The sequence below is a fragment of the Onychostruthus taczanowskii genome, unplaced genomic scaffold (assembly GCF_017590055.1).
Source record: "Onychostruthus taczanowskii isolate IOZ18803 unplaced genomic scaffold, ASM1759005v1 scaffold19, whole genome shotgun sequence".
Taxonomy (NCBI): Eukaryota; Metazoa; Chordata; class Aves; order Passeriformes; family Passeridae; genus Onychostruthus; species Onychostruthus taczanowskii.
Genome location: NW_024499128.1, coordinates 13,494,136 through 13,512,270, shown reverse-complemented (window position 1 = coordinate 13,512,270; position 18,135 = coordinate 13,494,136). Strand labels below are relative to the sequence as shown.

The 18,135-nt window shown below is 53.4% G+C and overlaps 2 protein-coding genes across 8 annotated transcripts in view; one reads left to right on the top strand and one right to left on the bottom strand.

The window, feature by feature from the left end:
* USP31 (ubiquitin specific peptidase 31) overlaps positions 1–5,962 on the bottom strand; it is a 30,590-nt gene extending 24,628 nt beyond the window's left edge. For all 7 annotated transcript variants that reach the window (XR_005952438.1, XR_005952439.1, XR_005952436.1 and 4 more), the window contains exon 1: positions 5,339–5,962. Coding sequence is in view for 1 of the 7 variants with exons in the window: in XM_041401431.1 (XP_041257365.1) it covers positions 5,339–5,920 (582 nt within the window). In the remaining 6 variants the exon portion in view is untranslated. The remainder of the gene's footprint in view (positions 1–5,338) is intronic.
* Positions 5,962–17,755, top strand: SCNN1G (sodium channel epithelial 1 subunit gamma). The gene is made up of 13 exons (XM_041401432.1): positions 5,962–6,070; positions 6,316–6,640; positions 7,498–7,792; positions 8,221–8,414; positions 8,789–8,892; positions 9,599–9,762; positions 12,467–12,565; positions 13,751–13,868; positions 14,854–14,932; positions 15,011–15,068; positions 15,410–15,471; positions 15,667–15,742; positions 16,137–17,755. Exons 1-13 carry the CDS (start codon positions 6,049–6,051, stop codon positions 16,506–16,508), a joined length of 1,968 nt encoding a protein of 655 aa, XP_041257366.1. The 5' UTR covers positions 5,962–6,048; the 3' UTR covers positions 16,509–17,755.
* Positions 17,756–18,135: the final 380 nt, after the last annotated feature.

Below are 18,135 nucleotides of genomic sequence, written 5' to 3'. Positions count from 1 at the left end.
TCCAGGCTTTGCCTCAGGTCCCAAGCTGGACACAGAATCTGGGATGGGGGTGCCCATCATTGCCATTCTGAGATGCCTCCCCTTGCACTTTATAACAAACATTCACTCCAGTGACACAGCCATATGCTAACAAGTTCATTAAGCAGTGCTTTGCTCAAATGGCAGGAAGAATGGGTTCACTCCAATGAAGTGTGGCCACGTACAAAGCACAGGGCAGCACAGATCCAATTAAGCTGCCTGGGAACATGCATCCCCCTCACTGCTTCCACGGGCTGCCAGGCACCACATACTTTCACCATGTGTCATTTTGCATAAGCAGCACGGAAATAAAAACCTGGAAGCTCAGAAGACAGAAAACACATTTTGGCAATGATGTACATTTGCCCCTCCAGCCTCACAGAGGGTCCTGCCAACCCCACGGGCACCTGGCAGTGGAGGAGCAGAGCTGTTCCACACTGGGGTCTCTCCTGCCCCACCCAACCCTCTGCTCTGGAAAGGAGCACCCACACCACAGTTCTGCTGCCCCCTCTAGCAGAACCCCCTCAGCAACCACATCTGACCCCTGGACTCTGCTGCTCAGCCCCGGCTCCCCAGCCTTGTGCTGCATCACTCAGATCAAAGTTTGAAGCGTAACACAGAAATCCCCAGAAAGCATTTGGATTTCACAGGTAAGTCAGACAGCTGCCTTAAGGCAACCAGATCTGCTAGGAAACCCTTCCCAAGGGGTTTGGAAGTATGTGTGTAGAAAGAGAGTGAAGCAATTGTAAGGAAAAATAGGCAAGAAAATAAGCAAAACAAAACAAGCCATACATGCAGCAATGGACTTGCATCTTATTGATAATGAACATTAAAAAAAAAAAAAAAGGTCTAAGTGGCAAGACTGCCAGACCTCTGTGATCCCAATGAACTGCATTTCCCTGATGTCAAGAACCATCAGAAAAATGATGTAGAAAATTTGTAACTTGCTTTTTGTTTCAAGGAAAGTGTTTCGACTCCAACTCTCAGAGCAGCCCTAGGACAAATCTCCTCAGTATGATGCCACCACTGGAAGCACCTGGACTGAACTGCAACAAGCACGTCAACATCCCATGTCACCTAACCCACTCAAAGCCTCTTTAGAGCAACACAGAAACTGAAGCACCAGGAACCAAAAGCCAAGCAACCAGAAGGGAAGGGTGAAGAGTCTCACATTCATTCATTCTTTCATGTCCCTTCCTTCTATCCCTCTGTGCAGGGGGAAAACAGTTTGCTCTCTGTGGAAATACTTTAGGAATAAGCAGTTGACCCTATCCAGAATAAAATAACTGATCCTATTCTAGGCAGAGAGCAAGACAACTAAATACAATCCAGGAGATCACATTTGACACATCACTGGCCCCATTAGCAAGGCACAAGGGCTCTGGTGAGCAGAAGGGCCTGGGGCTGACAGCTCTGTGAGCAGGACCAAAGCTCCTGACAGCCACGCTGCCCCAGCAGCCCTGCTGGGAGCTGCTCTCACTGCACCTTCGACAGGAGGCAGAGATCTGACCATGGCAACACTTCCAGGAGCTCCTTCATAACTCAGGAGTTCGTGATTAACTCCCAAAGAAGTGCCCAACACAGCTGGCAGATTGCTTGTCCCAAAGTGAGATATTTGCACCAAATGCATTCCCAAAACACCTTGAAATGAGTTTCAAACAGCTACCTGGAAATCTCACACTAAGTTTAAAAATAAATAGAAAAGGAAGCAGCACTTTTAACCTGGCACAATAATCCCTGCTCTACCAGCAGGGACTCGTTCTGGGTTCAGATCCAATCCTGACAATCCAGCCCAACCGAGTTATGGTGACCATGCTGTATTTGCTGAACATGCTGCAGGTCACAGCCAAGGCCATCTTCTCGTAGGAGGAGAAATGCAAAGCCAGCTCTGGAGTGCAAAGGGTCTTGTTAAACACTGGCATGCTTCAGTGGTCAACTGCCTTAGAGCCTCAGAGAAAGCCTCAAAACAGCAAGAGCCTCACCATTCACACAAGACCCACACTCCACAGAAGGCAGAGGATTTGCATAAGAACATAATTTTTCAAGCCCAATTAGTTTAAATGAAAATCCTTCCCACTGACGACCCCCACCATCACCTCCGAGGGCTGCAATACAAAGGGCACTCTGTCCCCTGTCTGACACTCCCAGGAACTTTGCAGGCAGGACGGGACAGCTCCCTGCAAAAAAACAACCCCAAAGCCCTGCCTATACAATAGATGTTTGTCACCATTGTCACACCATCACAAAGGGGAAAGAGGAAGCACAAGCTGCAATATCAGCCCCTGTTATGAAAGCAGCAGCTTTGTTTGGGCAGGAAAACAAAACCCACTGAGCAATCGGAAGAGAAGGATTGTTCAAGCAAACAGCAGAGGAGCACAGGACCAACGGGAAAGTCATAAAGTCATCCTCAGCAGAGACACCCAGGAACTACCAGCCCTGCCATGGTGCTCCCGCTCTGCTCCCAGCCCAGGAACCCAACCCTTCTGCTTCCACCTCTCAGTCCAGTCCTCAGGGACCTTTCCCTGCTACCTCAGCCTCCCCCACCCCTGCCTTCCCCTGCTCTGTCAGCACTCCCGACCTCCCCTCTCTGAGCACAAGCTCTCTGCCAGGCTCCCCCTCAACCTGCGACTACAAGATGAACCATTTATCACAAACCAAGTTCAAACTGCATTTTCCTTAGTTTCAGCAGCTACATCATTCAGAGACCCATGACATGGGTTAAAAAGAGTGTTTTCCTTTAAAAAGAGAGAAGACACTACCAAGGAAAACCAGCTGAGGGTAAAAAGCATTCCAAAAATAATTCCTTCAAAGGCCCCTGTCCACAAGGACTTTAAGACATGCTTCCTTGAAAATAATTCCCTCTCTTCCAAGAGAGAAGCCTACACATAAAAGAATGAGCAAAAAAAGAAGTATTATCCTTTGTCCTAAAATACATTTAGTACCTGCAGAGATGTATTTAGGAATTAGCAAGTGCCTTTTCCCAGTTACATTTGGTGCCAAAAGAGGGAAAATAGCAAACAAAACAACACGTGGATTTGAAAGCATGCCGAATAAAGAGCCTCTTGCCTATCAAATAAATATTACTGTCAGTGGCTATTACTGTTGGAGGGAAAGCCCAAAATTACTCTGTGAAAACATTTACACCCTTAAAAACAATTACATCAAGGCAGATCAGGAATGTTCCACCCTCTAAGCAGAACAAGCTGGGGGGATGTTTTCCTTGTTTTGGGGAGAAGCAGCAGTTTCCAGAATGAAAATACTGATATTTGCCTTTCTCCAATCTAAGCCCATTGTTTACATTTGTAAATGATGTGTGCAAATCTGCTGCTGAGAAAAAGTTTAATTTAAAACTGAATTTAATAGCAGGTTCAGGCAACTTAACTGCCTTTAGAAACATTAATTTCATATTAGAAGTAACTGAAGTTCCTCTATAAGGGAACAGCACCGACACAACACAGTCCTGCAGCAGGACCCAGGCTGCTGGCACCGTGCAGCGCTGAACTGGATCGACTGGAACCAGATTCCCTCCAGCAAGAGGCTTCTCAAAACCTCCAGGGACCTGGCAGGTCGGAGATGGACGGGCACAGCTCCATCCACAAGCAGAACTGCACTCCTTCCTGTCAGCAGTGCTTGCAAACAGCAAAGTTCTGCTCTCAACACCCGCGGAACACGGCCTTAATTTAATCCCTGGCCCTGATGCTCTTCCTCCTGCTGTCACTCGTACCCAGCCCTGCTCCCACAGCCTGCGTGAACAGCAGAGCCTGGCCTAGAAAGAGAGCTGCTGCCCCTTCTATCAGCTCCACTGTCAGAAGACAATCCTGCTTTCACAACCCTTTTTCCTGCTATTACTCAGGAGAAATCCACAATTTCTTCTCCTGCCACACCACCTCAGGAGCAGTGACAGGTCAAGGTGAGTGCCCCGTGGTGCTGCCAAGACTGGACTCGGCGAGTGATCAGCTTTCCAAGAGCTCCCCCACAAAAACCTGTCCCGAAAAGACCAGAGCCACACGTGGTCCTTGTGGCAGGCATCCGGAGAGAAGGCAAACAGCCAGGGTGTCCAGGGAATACCCCCTGCAGGACAGGTGGGTGCAGCTGCTCAAAAGACACAGGAGAAGAGAGGGAAGAGGTGCTGGCCATGCAAATGAGTGGGGGTGCCAAAGGCCACTGCCACCTCAGAGGACCCTCTAGGACATCCCACCATCCAGCAGGCACCAAGGGAGAGCTGACTTTGGGACCACTGTACCTGCTGTGCACCCCAGCTGAACTGCACACAGAGGGCCCAAGACCCTGTCAATGTTCTCACTGTTTTCATGCATTTGAACATCTCCTCTGCAAGAAAAGTACCCCTAGAAGTGGTAGAGACACTCCCCTAAGTGTCTCTAAGTTGATGGTGTGGAGGCTACCACCCACCCTCTGATTCTCTCACACAGCCAGAGAGTCTCCTGTGCCAGGAGTAATACTTCTCCCTATTCCAGGAGGCAAAGCAGGCCTAGGGCACTTTTAAAACAGTTGTGCCTGATTTCATCCAAAGCCACGGCAGGGTGTTTTTACACCACAGTGCAAGGAGCAAGCCCTCTGCTCCAACAGCTCCTGGGCAGGCACGAGGCCAGGCAGGGCAGGGGCTGTCAGAACCGCAGCACAGGGGCTGCAGCAGGAGAACACCGCGGGGCCAAACACCAGCGAGTCCCAGCAAGAGAGTACACGCAGGTACTCCTGAAACACACTCCCCAAATCAGCCCAGACCCACAGGTTCTTGGTCAGCAGACTGCGAGGCACAGCTCTCAACAGCCTCCTTGCCTGCACGCTCACAACTCCCAAACAACGGTTAGTTGCAACTTCCCTAATGGTAGCACAGTAGAGGAACGAAACAGTAAAATGGGTATTTCCACCGATAAAAACCACCCAGAGCCATCAGCCAGCATCAAACACCATGAGCCAGGAGCACAGTGGCAGCAGCTGTGCCACCCGCAGGGCGCTGCCGTGGTGCCCGGCGCTGTCCCCTGCTGCTCCGGGAGGATGCCGCGAGCAGGGACGGCGCTCCGGAGCGGCTGGCACGCACCGGCAAGGCCAGAGGCTTTTCCCACCGCTTGCGTGCTCGGACCGGCGGCGAGATACCCACCACAGCCGGTGACCGGGGCAGCCGGCGCTGCCGGTGTGATGGTGAGGCGTCGTGCCGCGTCTGGACCTGTTGTGAGCCACGGCACCACCGGCTGAGCCCCGAGCCCCGCCACCTCCGCACGGCGGGCACCGGCCCTCCGGGGCCGCTGCCGGCGGCCCTGCGCTCGCTGCTCCCGCCCGGACGGGACGGGCCCCGGCTCACCTTGAAGTCGCGGCTGTGCTGCGGGGTGTACTCGAGCGTCCAGAGCGCCCGCACCAGCTGCGCCAGCTGCTCCGTGACCTCGCCGGGCGCGGGCGGCGGCCCGTCGGCGGGGGGCGGCCCGCCGCGGAACTGCTCCAGCGCCAGGAACTCGGCGAAGAGCTCGGTGTTGCTGAGGCACTGCAGGATGGCGTTCATGAAGCAGGTGTTGCCGTGGTTGCGCAGCCCCGCCACGCCGGGCACGGCCTCGGAGGTGCCGGCGGGGCGCGGCGGGGGCTCGGGGCTGCGCGGCGGGCCCGGCGGGAAGCAGCTGCCCAGGCCGCCCGTCGCCTGCGGCGGGGGCAGGCGCGGGGCGAGCGCGCCGCGGGGCTCGGGCTCGCTGCTGTAGTGCGAGAGCGTGGAGAGGGTCTTCAGCACGCGGCTCATGAACCCGCCGAGCGACCGCCCGGACGGCGCTGGGGCCGGGGTGGCGGTCGGGGCCGAGCCCGCGCCGCCGCCCGCCGCCCTCCCGCGGAAAAGCCGCTTGCTGAAGGAGCGCTTCTCCTTGGCGCTGCCGGCCGGCCCGGGGCCGCTCACCCGCGACATGGCGGCGCGGCGCAGCGCGCATCCCCGCCCGGCGCTCGGCCCGCTCCGGGCGGGGCGGTGGCGGGGGTAGGTACCGGGACGGCCGCCCGCCGGCCCATCGGCAGCGGCGCCGGCACTGCGAGAGGAGCATGGCGCCGGAGGGCGGCCGAGGTGAGGCGCGGCGAGCGCGATCCCCCCGGGACGGCCGTTCCGGGGATCACACACCGCCACGGGGGTGGGATGGCGGGTGACGGCTCCGGGGGGACTGGACGGGTCGGGACGGGACGGGACGGGACGGGACGGGACGGGACGGGACGGGACGGGACCGGACCCTGCGGCCGCGCTGTGGCGGGGCACCGGGCGGCGGGCGGGCGCCGGTCCCCCAGCCGCCCCCTCAGTGCCCGGTTGCCCCGCAGCGGCCGCCACGGCCCCCGGTAAGAAGATCACGGCGCGGCTGAAGCGGACGCTGCCGGTGCGCGGCCCGCAGGCGCCCACGCTGAGCGAGCTGATGCGCTGGTACTGCCTCAACACCAACACGCACGGCTGCCGCCGCATCGTGGTGTCCCGCGGCCGCCTGCGCCGCCTGCTCTGGATCGTGCTGACCCTCAGCGCCGTGGGGCTCATCCTCTGGCAGTGCGCCGAGCTCCTCATGAACTACTACAGCGCCTCGGTCTCCGTCACCGTCCAGTTCCAGAAGCTGCCGTTCCCCGCCGTCACCATCTGCAACATCAACCCGTACAAGTAAGGCTTGGGGAGCTGCTGGGAGGATGGGGGCTCCGCACAGCGCCAGCTTCCTTCCCGAGCTCGTCCCGGTGCTCCGTGTCAGCACGTTCCCCACCGAGGGTTTTCCCTGTAGGGCACCTGGTGTGCCACATCCCCCTCTGCGCTGCGTGGCTTACACTCTCTCCCCTCACTGCTGCCTGCTGACCTCGGCTCCGTTCGTGCTGCTTTCTGCTCCAGACAGTCCCTGCCACCTCTTTGGCTCTCTTCAAATCCCCTTCCTCCCAGGACCGAAGTTCCAGGATTACAAACAGCATCATCTCCTAAAAAATGGAAAGGGCACATCTCTCACTCCTCTCTTGCTTCTTTCTTTCCCTGTGGGAGGTTCTGACATGATTCATCAACAATACTTTTTCTCCTGTCAAATCATGCTTTACATGGCTCTCTGTTCTGCTGCCAGATTCCCACCCCAGTCCCCTTGGGAATCCAGCTCTTTGATGACGCTTCACAGATGAAGTCTTATTTCACATACTCTGCCTCCTCAGACTTCCTAACATAAGCAGCTTGAGGGTCTTGGGAGAACTTCCTCTGTAGTTCAGTCTGCTCTGCTTCCTGGGGTCCTTGCTCCAAGGTCTCTCCATGGACATAACATAAGGAGCTTGAGGGTCTTGGGAGAACTTTCTCTGCAGTTCAGTCTGCTCTGCTTCCTGGGGTCCTTGCTCCAAGGTCTCTCCATGGACATAGCTGTGTCTGCCCTCACTGATGTGACAACCTGGTGGGAGGCTTCCACAGGGAATTGTGTCCCAAGCCGTGGCATCCACAGTGCAGCCGGCAGAGAGGTGGGATGGGATGTCACTGTTGCCTTGTCTCCCGTGCAGGTACAGTGCCATGAAAGAATATTTATCTGAATTGGACAAAGAGACAAAAAAAGCTTTGGAAACTTTCTATGGATTTTCTGAGGGCAAGTCCAAGGTGCGCCGGTCGGTGGATGACTGGAACAGCACGGGGAGCGACTTCTTCGAACAGATCCCTCTGCTGAAGGTCGAGGACTTCTCCAGGACAGCGACTGACCTGCACAGTGGGCAGAAGAGGAAAATAGAGGGAAGTGTCTTTCACAAGGACTCGTCCATCGTGAACTCGGGTGATTCCAATGACATCATTGGCTTTCAGCTGGTGAGTGTCACTGTGCCCTGGCCAGCAAGTTCCCTGTGGGGCAGCAAAGGGCTGTGCTGGGGTCAGTGTCCCTCTGGCAGGTTTTGTTGCCTGCTCAGGTGGCTCTGCAGTGCACAGCGGTGAAGGGCACTCTGTCTGCTCTTCTGCCTAAGCCTCCATGGCTGCTGCAGATTCCCCTCTAGAGAAGTACCTTCCTGAAGTCTTCCCAAATAGTCCGTGTCATCTGTGGCCTCTCTTTTGGTCCTGAAATATTTGGTGATATCACTTAGCCCTGCATAAAAGGTCTTTGATGCCCTCTGTAACTTCATACATGGTTATTTCTGTGGAAGAGAAACACTGTCAGATGTGCCATCCTTAATTTACACCTGCCTTGTAGAATCCCTGATTTCAGTCTGTCTGAAATGCTTTTTCCCCTCTGTGCTTGTCAGTGTGACGCAAACAACAGCAGTGAGTGTGCCCTGTACACGTTCAGTTCGGGTGTTAACGCTATCCAGGAGTGGTACAAGCTGCACTACATGAACATCATGGCACAAATTCCCCTGGAGACTAAAGAAAAATTGAGTTATTCTGCGGAGGACCTTATACTGACGTGTTTCTTTGATGGCCTATCTTGTGACAAAAGGTCAGTGCACAGAAAATTCCTGCCATCTTAACAGCTTATTTCCAAGTCCATAATATGTAGGAATGGAAAATTTGGTATTTGCTGAATTCCAGCAGAAGCCACTGCTAGGTCTGTGAATCTGCCTCCCCCATGCTATTAGCCCCCGTTCCCGCATTAAAACTTCCTCGAGTTTCCATCTTCTGAAATACTAAACTAGATCATACTGCCACGTAGTTTCAAGTTACTCAGAAAGAGACCCACATCTTTCAGCAAAATAAACTTCTTTTCAATAAGTTTAATAAGCCCCCCATGCAGTCCTGGTCTGTCTCTGTCAAAACCGAAGTCCAAATGTGCTGCCTTTCTCCCACAATGTCACGATATTCGATTTCTTCCAGGCACTTCACTCGTTTCCATCACCCCCTCCACGGCAACTGCTACACCTTCAACAGCGGCGAGAGCGGGACCATCCTGAGCACCTCCACGGGCGGCAGCGAGTACGGTGAGTGCCTGTGCACACCTGGGCTGTTCTGGGGCACATTGCACACCTGGGCTGTTCCAGGGCCCTTTGCACACCTGGACTGTTCCAGAGCTCTGCACACCTGGGCTGTTCCGGGGCCCTGCACACCTGGGCTGTTCCAGGGCTCTGCACACCTGGGCTGTTCTGGGGCACATTGCACACCTGGGCTGTTCCGGGGCCCTGTGCACACCTGGACTGTTCCAGGGCACATTGCACACCTGGTGTTCCACACGTGTGGTGTTCCAGGGCGGTTTGCAGAGGAACTGTTTGATAACAAGTGGTTCAGCAAACTGGATCCTGCTGGAGCGTGAGCGATGTGTTGGCTGTAGATGTACAGGCTGATTGGGGAAATGCCTGTTTGAACTAGTGCAAACTCTTGCCTGAGAATACAGATAATATCATTGCATCACTAATGTTTTCCAGCTGAAATTACTGCTGCCCAGTTATATAACTTTTTTAAGTGAGTTCCAGCCACATTCTCAGCAGATGTTATTTGGTTGCTGTACTCAGTACCACCAAGGGATGTTACTGGCTGCAGGTGTCTTGGTCTGGCTGGGCAGAGGCTGTGCTTGGCTGTTACAGTTCTACTGAAGGCCAGATAACATGAAACAAACCGTGCTGCCCTCCCTGACCAGAAAACGTGGCTCTAGCTCCTGGTGTAACTTCCTGCCTTGTCTCTGTGGCTCAGGATTGCAGGTTGTTCTGTACATCGACGAAGCAGACTACAACCCCTTCCTGGTGACATCCACAGGAGCCAAGATCATGATCCACGACCAAAACGAGTATCCCTTCATTGAAGACATTGGCACGGAAATTGAGACTGCAGCAGCCACCTCCATAGGGATGCACTTTGTGAGTAGCAACAATCTCCTTTTCAGGCACACCTTTGCCTTGGTACAGCTAGCTGTAAATAGGAACTGATGGGGTGATTTCAGAGAGCCAGCAGCTCAGAGGCCTTTAAATACCTCCCACTCAGCAGCTGAAGTGCCCTGAAGGAAATCCTGTGACAGCACTTTTCTGAAAAATAGACCGTGGGAAAATCAGGTCTTTCTAAACCAAACTGGCCTGGGATATTGTTTGTTCTCCTTTTTCTTCCACCCCTTGGCTTTCCAGGGGATTTTTGGTTTTGTTTTCACAGCAAAATCCACAACCACAGAAATGTATTGTCAAGTGCCTTGTTTGGCTTTAGCAGTGAGCAGGGAGTTCACCCTGCCAGGGTCCCGGGCCGAGGAGCTGGAGCTGTGGGTCCCGCGCTGGGGTCGGCTCCTTAGGAGCGGCCACAACACAACCCCTTGAACTGTTTTGTGAATGTAAACCTCATTTCGCTGGTTTTCTCTCTGTCCCAGCAGTAAACCACTCCCGTGGGCAGCAGCTTTGCTTTTGCCAGCAGCGAGCAAAGGCAAGGAGAGCTGCAGCTCCTGCTCTCCCCATTTAGTGTAGTTCAGAGGAGGCATTTGGCCCAAGGGGTTCGGCACAGCAGCGAAAGCTGTGTCAGGTCCCCTTTCATCTGGATGGGCTGTTAAGTGAGCACTTCAGCTCTGCCTTTCTTTCTGGTGGAGCATCAGCCATCTGCTTATCTGATATGCCGCATCTGATAGGCCCTGCATTAGAAAAGGCATTAAAAGAGGGCTGATGTTTTACAAAATGCAGATAGTTATCTGTCTTCCAGCTGTCTGGAAAACTGGCAGCAGCTCCTTGGTCAGGCATGACTGAGAGGTTTGGGAACCTGGATGGTGTGAGGACACGAATTCTCTTAAGACTCTGTCACCATCACACTGTACAGAGAAGGTCACACAAGGCAGTCTCAATATTTAATGTAATGTGTTCCTAGCACAATAGCGTTGAACTTTTGCTGTAGTATAAAAAGCAAGATACATCTTAATGTCTGTATATAAAAGATTTGTCACGAGGAAGGGATCCAATTGCATCCTAATGAGGCAGCCAAAATAGAAGCTGGACACAATTTCTGGTCTCAGAAAAAAGCAGGGGATCACTGTCCTGCTGGGAAAAAACAACTCCGGAGAGCCTGCTGAGTGGTGGGGGTCAGGACAGGGCTGCAGCACCGAGGTGCCAGATCAGTGCTTGTCCCCACGTGCAAGGTCACAAAGGAGGACACAGCAGCTGTGTCCCACGGTGCTGCTCGCTGGGCTCTGAACAAGCATCAGTGCCTGGTTATTGCTCATGGCTTTCTGCTGGGTGCTAGGACTGCCCCCCACCTCCAAAAATATTCCAAGATGTTTGGCATGCAAACAAGGCATTGCTTGGTCAGAGTTGCAACGCTTCAGTTAAATATTTAGTTTGGAAACTATTTCAGTACCTGAAGGAACAAGTAAGTTTTGTAGGAGCATAAGCCACAACAAAATAATTCTATACAAAGGATCGATCATCTCTTGGAAGCCCCAGGAGCAGACTGAGGTCGTGTCTTGGCACTACATTGAATGTGGAATTTATAAGCTGGTTTCAGTCAGTTTTCAAAGTAACATATCTCTTAGTATTGAAATTCCATCTTTCCCTCCAAAGAGAGATTTGAGCATCTCTAAAAGTGTTGACTTGCACCATACTGGCCCAGAGCCTTCTCTTGCTGTAGACAAAGTGGTGAGGTATGCTCTTATCAGGTGTGGCCTCGGGGGCTGCATTCAGTGCCTCAGGGGTAACTGCCTTTCTCTTGTTCCTGCTGGATTGATCCTTTGTACAGAATTTTTAATTCTAATTTAAAACTCTATAGAGAAAGATCAGTGAATGGATTCTTAAATGGATGTTTCTTGTGGCTTCAGACCACTCCATTGTAAAGTGGATAATTAGTGCAGAAAGATAGCAGGGGCTGAGGGAGGTAAGGCAGTCTGCAGGAAGTGGGCCATGGAGCTGGAATCAGATTTCGGGGAATTTGAAGGCTCCCAGCCCTGGTTTCACAGAGCTTGCAGGCACAGACTTGGCATGTCAGAGCTCTTTGCTCTGGGCAGAGATTGGGAGTGGGGAAAAGTCATTAGCATTTGAGAGGAATGGTCAAAGTAGCACCTGGAGAAAGGTTTGAGGGAGACACAAACATTTGATTTAGAGTGGATTGAGAGAGGTGCTGTTGAGCACCAGTGGAGCCTCAAGTGCTGTTTACCCACAGCACAGGAGCAGCCAGTGCAACAGCAGCTCAGGCAGGTGGGGATCCTCACAGAAAATAACCCAAAACCCCCGGCAACTGCCGTCCCTCAGAACGCAAACATCCAGAGTAAAGGACACACAGCCTCTAAGACTAGGAGAGAACATGCATATGGATTACTCTGCTTTGAAAAATCCTCACTGCTGTGATTACACCACCCTGCATTCCTGCAGAAGGTTTCCAGGAAGACAGCAGAGAATCCCAGCAGAACAGTTATTTTGGGAAACGGATATTAGAGACAAAAAACCCTTGTTTTGACAAGGGATCGACAAATCACTTTAGGTAGCAAAAGGTAAACATTCTATTCAAAGCTGCCTTATCACTTACAGTTTCAGAGTTGGGATAAAGTGTCACTGAATCCTTTGGTTTCTCTGAACTCCAAAACCACACGTTTTTTCTTTTCAGACTCAGTCTCGCAAGCTGAGCAAACCCTACAGTGACTGCACAGAGACAGGAGCTGACATACCTGTGGAAAATCTCTATAACAAGAGCTATTCACTCCAGGTAAAGCCATTACATTTGGGTTTATCAGTTGCTTGAAAATTGCCTGCATGGAAAGCTTTATAACAGTCTGTGGTTCAGGACCTGAAACTGGGAACAGTCTGAGCACAGGGCTGTTGCTTTTACCACTGATGTAAAATGCGACGGCACTTCTTAAAATCCAACTTTTATTCCTAAGTGGTTGCTGTTTGAAGTTCCCTCAGGCACCCTGTTAGATAAAGAGAGAACATGAGCTCATTAGGCAATTTTCAAGCAATGTGAGACTGGAAAATATTGGCCAAGTAAAGGTTGCAGCTTAGTAACCCTTGAAGCCAGAAATTGTGACCTTTAGGACTCCAAGAATAACAGAAACCATCTAATCAGTATCCAGATAGCAGGATGTTTGTTTACAGAGTAAGTTTCCACTAATTTTGCATGGTTTCTGTAATTGGGTCCTCTTGGAGAGTGTCAGTTGCTCTGGTACTCTCCACTTGAAGAACTGTATTTACATTAGCTGCTGCCTGCTGCAAAGCCCAGGTCTAGGCTGAATTTCTGTTTTATGGGGAATATGAAATCTGCCGTGGTGTAGTGCCAGGTAGGATCACCCAGACATTATCTCAGGTTTTTAATAACAGTACTCACCGAAACTCAGTGCTCAGGAGGGCTGGGACTGGGACTGAAAGGCTTGACTGGGATTTAAAAGAGAAGTTCTGTTCCTGCATGTCCCAGTGTTTTAGCACAAGCCACAGCTCTGCTGCCCTGTTAATCCTCCCAGCTTCACCTCTCTTAGTAGGCACCAGCAGGGTTTGGTGGAAGCCTGAACGTTTGCTGCTGTGAGTCACTTCCCACACCTAGTTAGTGATTCATGGGCCATGTGCCATGGCAGGCCTTAAGCCTTCTCCTTGACTCTCTAGAGAGCAACTGCAGCACTGCAACACTGAAGCTTTTGGTGGCTATAGGGGAAGTAGGGGCATTCACAGAACCACCATATATGTAATTCTCCAAGGAGATTATATTCTTTTTTTTTTGCACTAGAACCTCAGCCCTCCACTGTGCACCGTGTTTGTATTCACTCACAGCAGAGCCTAAAGGCCAGGGAAACAGGGTTCCCATCCCACTGCTGTTGTCATAAGCAGGATGTTTTTAGGTGCACAGCAGCCTGGAGCTTGGTGCTGCCTCTTAGTCCCCAGCTCTGTTTTTTCTCCCCAGATCTGCCTGCACTCCTGCTTCCAGAAGGCCATGGTGGACTCGTGTGGCTGTGCCCAGTACGCGCAGCCCTTACCCGCTGGGGCCGAGTACTGCAACTACAAGAAGAACCCAAACTGGAGTTAGTATTGAAGCACCTCTGGCACTGCACGTGCCTCAGCTGCCAGTCCTGTTCCCTGCACCCCCGGTGTCCCTGTCACACAGCCCTGTGCCCAGCACCCTGTGCCCCTATCACACAGCCCTCCAGTGTCCCTGTCACAGAGCCCTGTGCCCAGCATCCTGTGTCCCTGTCACAGCTCTGTGCCAGCACCCCCAGTGTCCTTATCACACACCCCTGTACCCACCACCCTCTGTCCCTGTCACACAGCCTTGTACCAGCACCCCCAGTGTCCTTGTCACACAGCCCTGTACCCAGCCCCCCCAGTGTCCCTGTCACAGCCCTGTACCCAGCACCCCCAATGTTCTTGTCACACAGCCCTGTGCCAGCACCCCCCCCGTACCAGCACCCTGTGTCCCTGTCACACAGCCCTGTCCCCTGCCCCCCCAGTGTCCCTGTCACAGCCCTGTACCCAGCTCCCTCTGTCCCTGTCACACAGCCCTGTCCCCTGCCCCCCCAGTGTCCCTGTCACAGCCCTGTACCCAGCTCCCTCTGTCCCTGTCACACAGCCCTGTCCCCTGCCCCCCCAGTGTCCCTGTCACACAGCCCTGTGCCAGCACCCCCGGTGTCTCTGTCACAGCTGCTGCACACCCAGCATGCTGGGATGAGGCAAATCTGCTTTAACCCACTTAAGCCCCCACACCCAGAGCCAGAAGTGCCTCCCTTGCTCACACTGACTGGTTTGTGAACCCTCCCCTGATGGCTTGTCACCTGTGCCCACCACAGAACAGTCGAGTGGAGGGCTTGTCCAGGTGTGGCAGTTTTCATGCCTATATCAAGTGACAGCCACTTCTCAAGAGTCTTTTGCAATATTTCTAGGGTAAATCTTTTTATCCCCACCATGTAGGCGATGGCCACAAAGGCCACCTATGCCCCAGATGTCCCACTCCAGCCCAGGTAGCAGGTTTTCTTTCTGGCTTCTCACACACATCCTGCTTCTCCCCTGCAGTGTACTGCTACTACAGACTGCATGAGAAGTTTGTGAAGGAGCAGCTGGGCTGCCAGCAGATCTGCAAAGACGCCTGCAGGTAAGTCCTTGCCACAGCCAGAGGTAAAGTGTGTGTGGGAGTTGGAGCTCACGAGTGACATCCTGCCTCTCTCTGCAGCTTCAAGGAGTGGGCGCTCACCACCAGCATTGCTCAGTGGCCATCCGTCGTGTCAGAGGTCAGTCCCCAGTTGCACTCCCCCAGAACAGCAGCCTGGCACAAGGCACTGAGTAACCCCAGAGGCTCAGCACAACAGCAGGAGGCCCTGGGGTACTCAGTAGCATTCAGTGATACTACTCCCAGAGACCAGTCTGTAGTTTCCAGCTCAGGGCTTCCCCTCCAGGAGATCATCATTAAACTGAAATTTCTCTTGGGAGATCCCCTTGGGCTCAGCTGGCCTGTCACACACTCAGTTCTGGTACCCATACTAGCCCAAGGAGATGTGGAGCATGAGTCCCTTCCCAAGGGTCTCTGCACAAGAACCTGCAGCTAGAGCAGCATTCTCTGTCTGTTCTCCAGGACTGGATGCTCCGGGTTCTCTCTTGGGACAAAGGGCAAAAACTCAACAAGAAGCTGAACAAGTAAGTCCCCCTGTGTGTTCCTGCCTTGCACCTCCAGCTCTGATACGATCTCAGCAGCCCTAATGATGGCAATTGGGGAAAAAGCTCCCTTGGAGCAGCCCAGCCCTACTGGTCCAACTGGTTATTTGCATAGTTTTTCAGTATGTTTCATGTTATTGTTTTACTAAACCCTCTGCCTGCCTCCTTCTTCCCCAGGACAGACCTTGCCAACCTCATGGTGTTTTACAAGGACCTGAACGAGAGATTCATTTCGGAGAATCCTGCCAACACGGTGAGTGAGCATGCTGCTCCCTGCTCCCAGGAGACACAGCGCTTCCTCCCACGCAGGCTGGAAGCTTTCACCTGCCCAGGGGAGCGATCCCACAGGGGCAGGGGCAGGAAGCTGATCTCAGATATGCACCTCTGGGCTGGTCCTGCCCTTTCCAGCCCTTATCTCGGGCCACGTCTCTGCCTGTCCAGCCCCGAGCCGTGCAGGGGCTGCGCAGCAAGCTCAGCTCCAAGCTCCTTCTGAAGCTGAGCCAGAGAGAGCAACAGCAGAGATGGGCCCACAGCATTTGGGAGCGCTGAGCGAGCCCTGGGTGCCCCGGCCCCGTCTCCCTGCCCGTAATGGCACCACGGACACGTGCCCGTTGCCGACCCTAACCTCGTGCTCTCCGCTCTTGCAGCTCGTCATTCTTCTGTCCAACTTCGGGGGCCAGCTGGGCCTGTGGATGAGCTGCTCCGTGGTGTGCGTCATTGAGATCGTGGAGGTGTTCTTCATCGACTCGCTGTCCATCGTCATGCGGCGCCAGTGGCAGAGGGCCAAGAAGTGGTGGAACGGCCGGCGGCGGGGCAGCGCCAGCGACCCGGAGAGGCAGGGCCACGACAACCCCGCGTGCCTGGACGAGGACCTGCCCACCTTCACCACCGCCCTGCGCCTGCCGCTGCCCCAGGACAGCCCCCTGCCCAGGACTCCCCCCCCCAACTACAGCACCCTGCGGCTGGAGACGGCCTTCACAGAGCAGCTGCCTGACACGCTGGAGCTCGGCCAGCACTGACACCAAGAGGCGGGCGCTGCACCCACGTGTCCGGGGCCAAGGGCGCCCATCCAGACCGGCACCGAGGGGCTGTCAGGTCAGACCCTTCCTCAGGGATTGAACTGGCAGTAAAGCTGCCCTGAGCAAAGCTCACGCACAAAAGCCAAGGGCTCAGAGACGTTCGGAGCTTCGAGCAACATCAGTTCTGGAGTTAATGGTGGCAGGAGATGGCTGGAGCAGGATGTGGTGCTAAGCTGGGATGTCTCACCAGGCAAAGGCACGCATTAGCCACCAGCTGCACACACCCCATTGCATGTGGGCAGGAATTGCTCCACAGCAGCAGATTGATGCCACATTGAGCATTAACACTAATTGCTCTCTGCTGTGTGGCTGGACTTGTGGGAAAAACCCCAGGCTGTCAGGAATCCAGGGTGGCATTTGTAGGAAGGGCATGACAGGGGCTTGGGTAAAGCACAAAAGAACATAAAAGGAAAGCTCTCACTTGAATTTTCATTAGAAACCTGATTCGAATGGTGGCCTGAGGAGCTCTTTCTTGTGAGATGAAAAGCCAGGACAACCAGAACTGGGCTTGTAGAGCAAGTTACTATACAGCTGGGGTAGGAAAGCCCGAGTCATCCCCAAAGAATCATCTGAAAGGGCATGAAATCCAATTTGGAGCACAGTAATGAAGTGCATCCTCTGCAAGCTTGTTCCATTCCACATCACTCAGGCAACCCTTAAACATAACTTCCAAGGAGCTCATTAAATTACTTCCCAGAAGCCTCACAGGGAGTTAGCTGGCTGCTCTTTTCCTGCTCAACCCCAGGCAAGGACTTCCTCCTGCAGCCACCCAGTTCCTCACCTGCCTGCCCTGGAGCTGGCAATGCCTGGAGGATGTTTCACCCCACCTGTACCTCATCCACCTTGCCCCCACGCACTCCCGTCCACAGAGCAGTGTCAGCACCCACGTTTTACCTCCTGTGCAGCACAGCCTCGAGGGCTCCCTCCTGCCACAGCCCACTCTGCTGCCTTCAGCTCCCTGTGAGATGATGAGCAGAGCCCACCCCACACTGGCTGTTGGGGTCTGTAGGGCCAGAGCCATGCAGAGAGTGTCAGGGTGTCTGAGTGGAAGAGTCTCCTTTCCTTTCTCTATGACCTTATTTTATAGAGGACAGTGAGAATCCAGAAAGGTTCTTTAATGTGCAATAAAACCTATTTTAACTGAATTATTTAAATATATGAAAAACTGAAAAAATAAAGATATATTTTTGAGTAATTGCTTTGCCTTTTTTTTTGTTTTTAAACCACCTGTATGAGTTAGTTCCCTGCAGGCATCCTGAGAGCTGAGGGGACTTGTCTCTGCCTGCCCAGGGGCTGTAGGTTCTCAGCAGGGCCAAGCCTCCCAGCCAGATACCCCAGGCCTCTCAGCAGAGATGGAGCAGGGGGATCCTGTGGGACCCAGCTCTGGAGCAGGCAGGAGGAGCATGGGGTGCAAGCAGAAACAGTGAAAAGGCCTTTCACAAAGCAATGTTAACCAGCAAGAGACCAAAACCGCTGGGACTTCAGGTGTCCCCAGACAGCTCTGCCCTGAGCAGTCCCTTGGAGGCCACAGGAAAAGTGGGAAGCAGATCTGCCTCAGCCCCTGGTC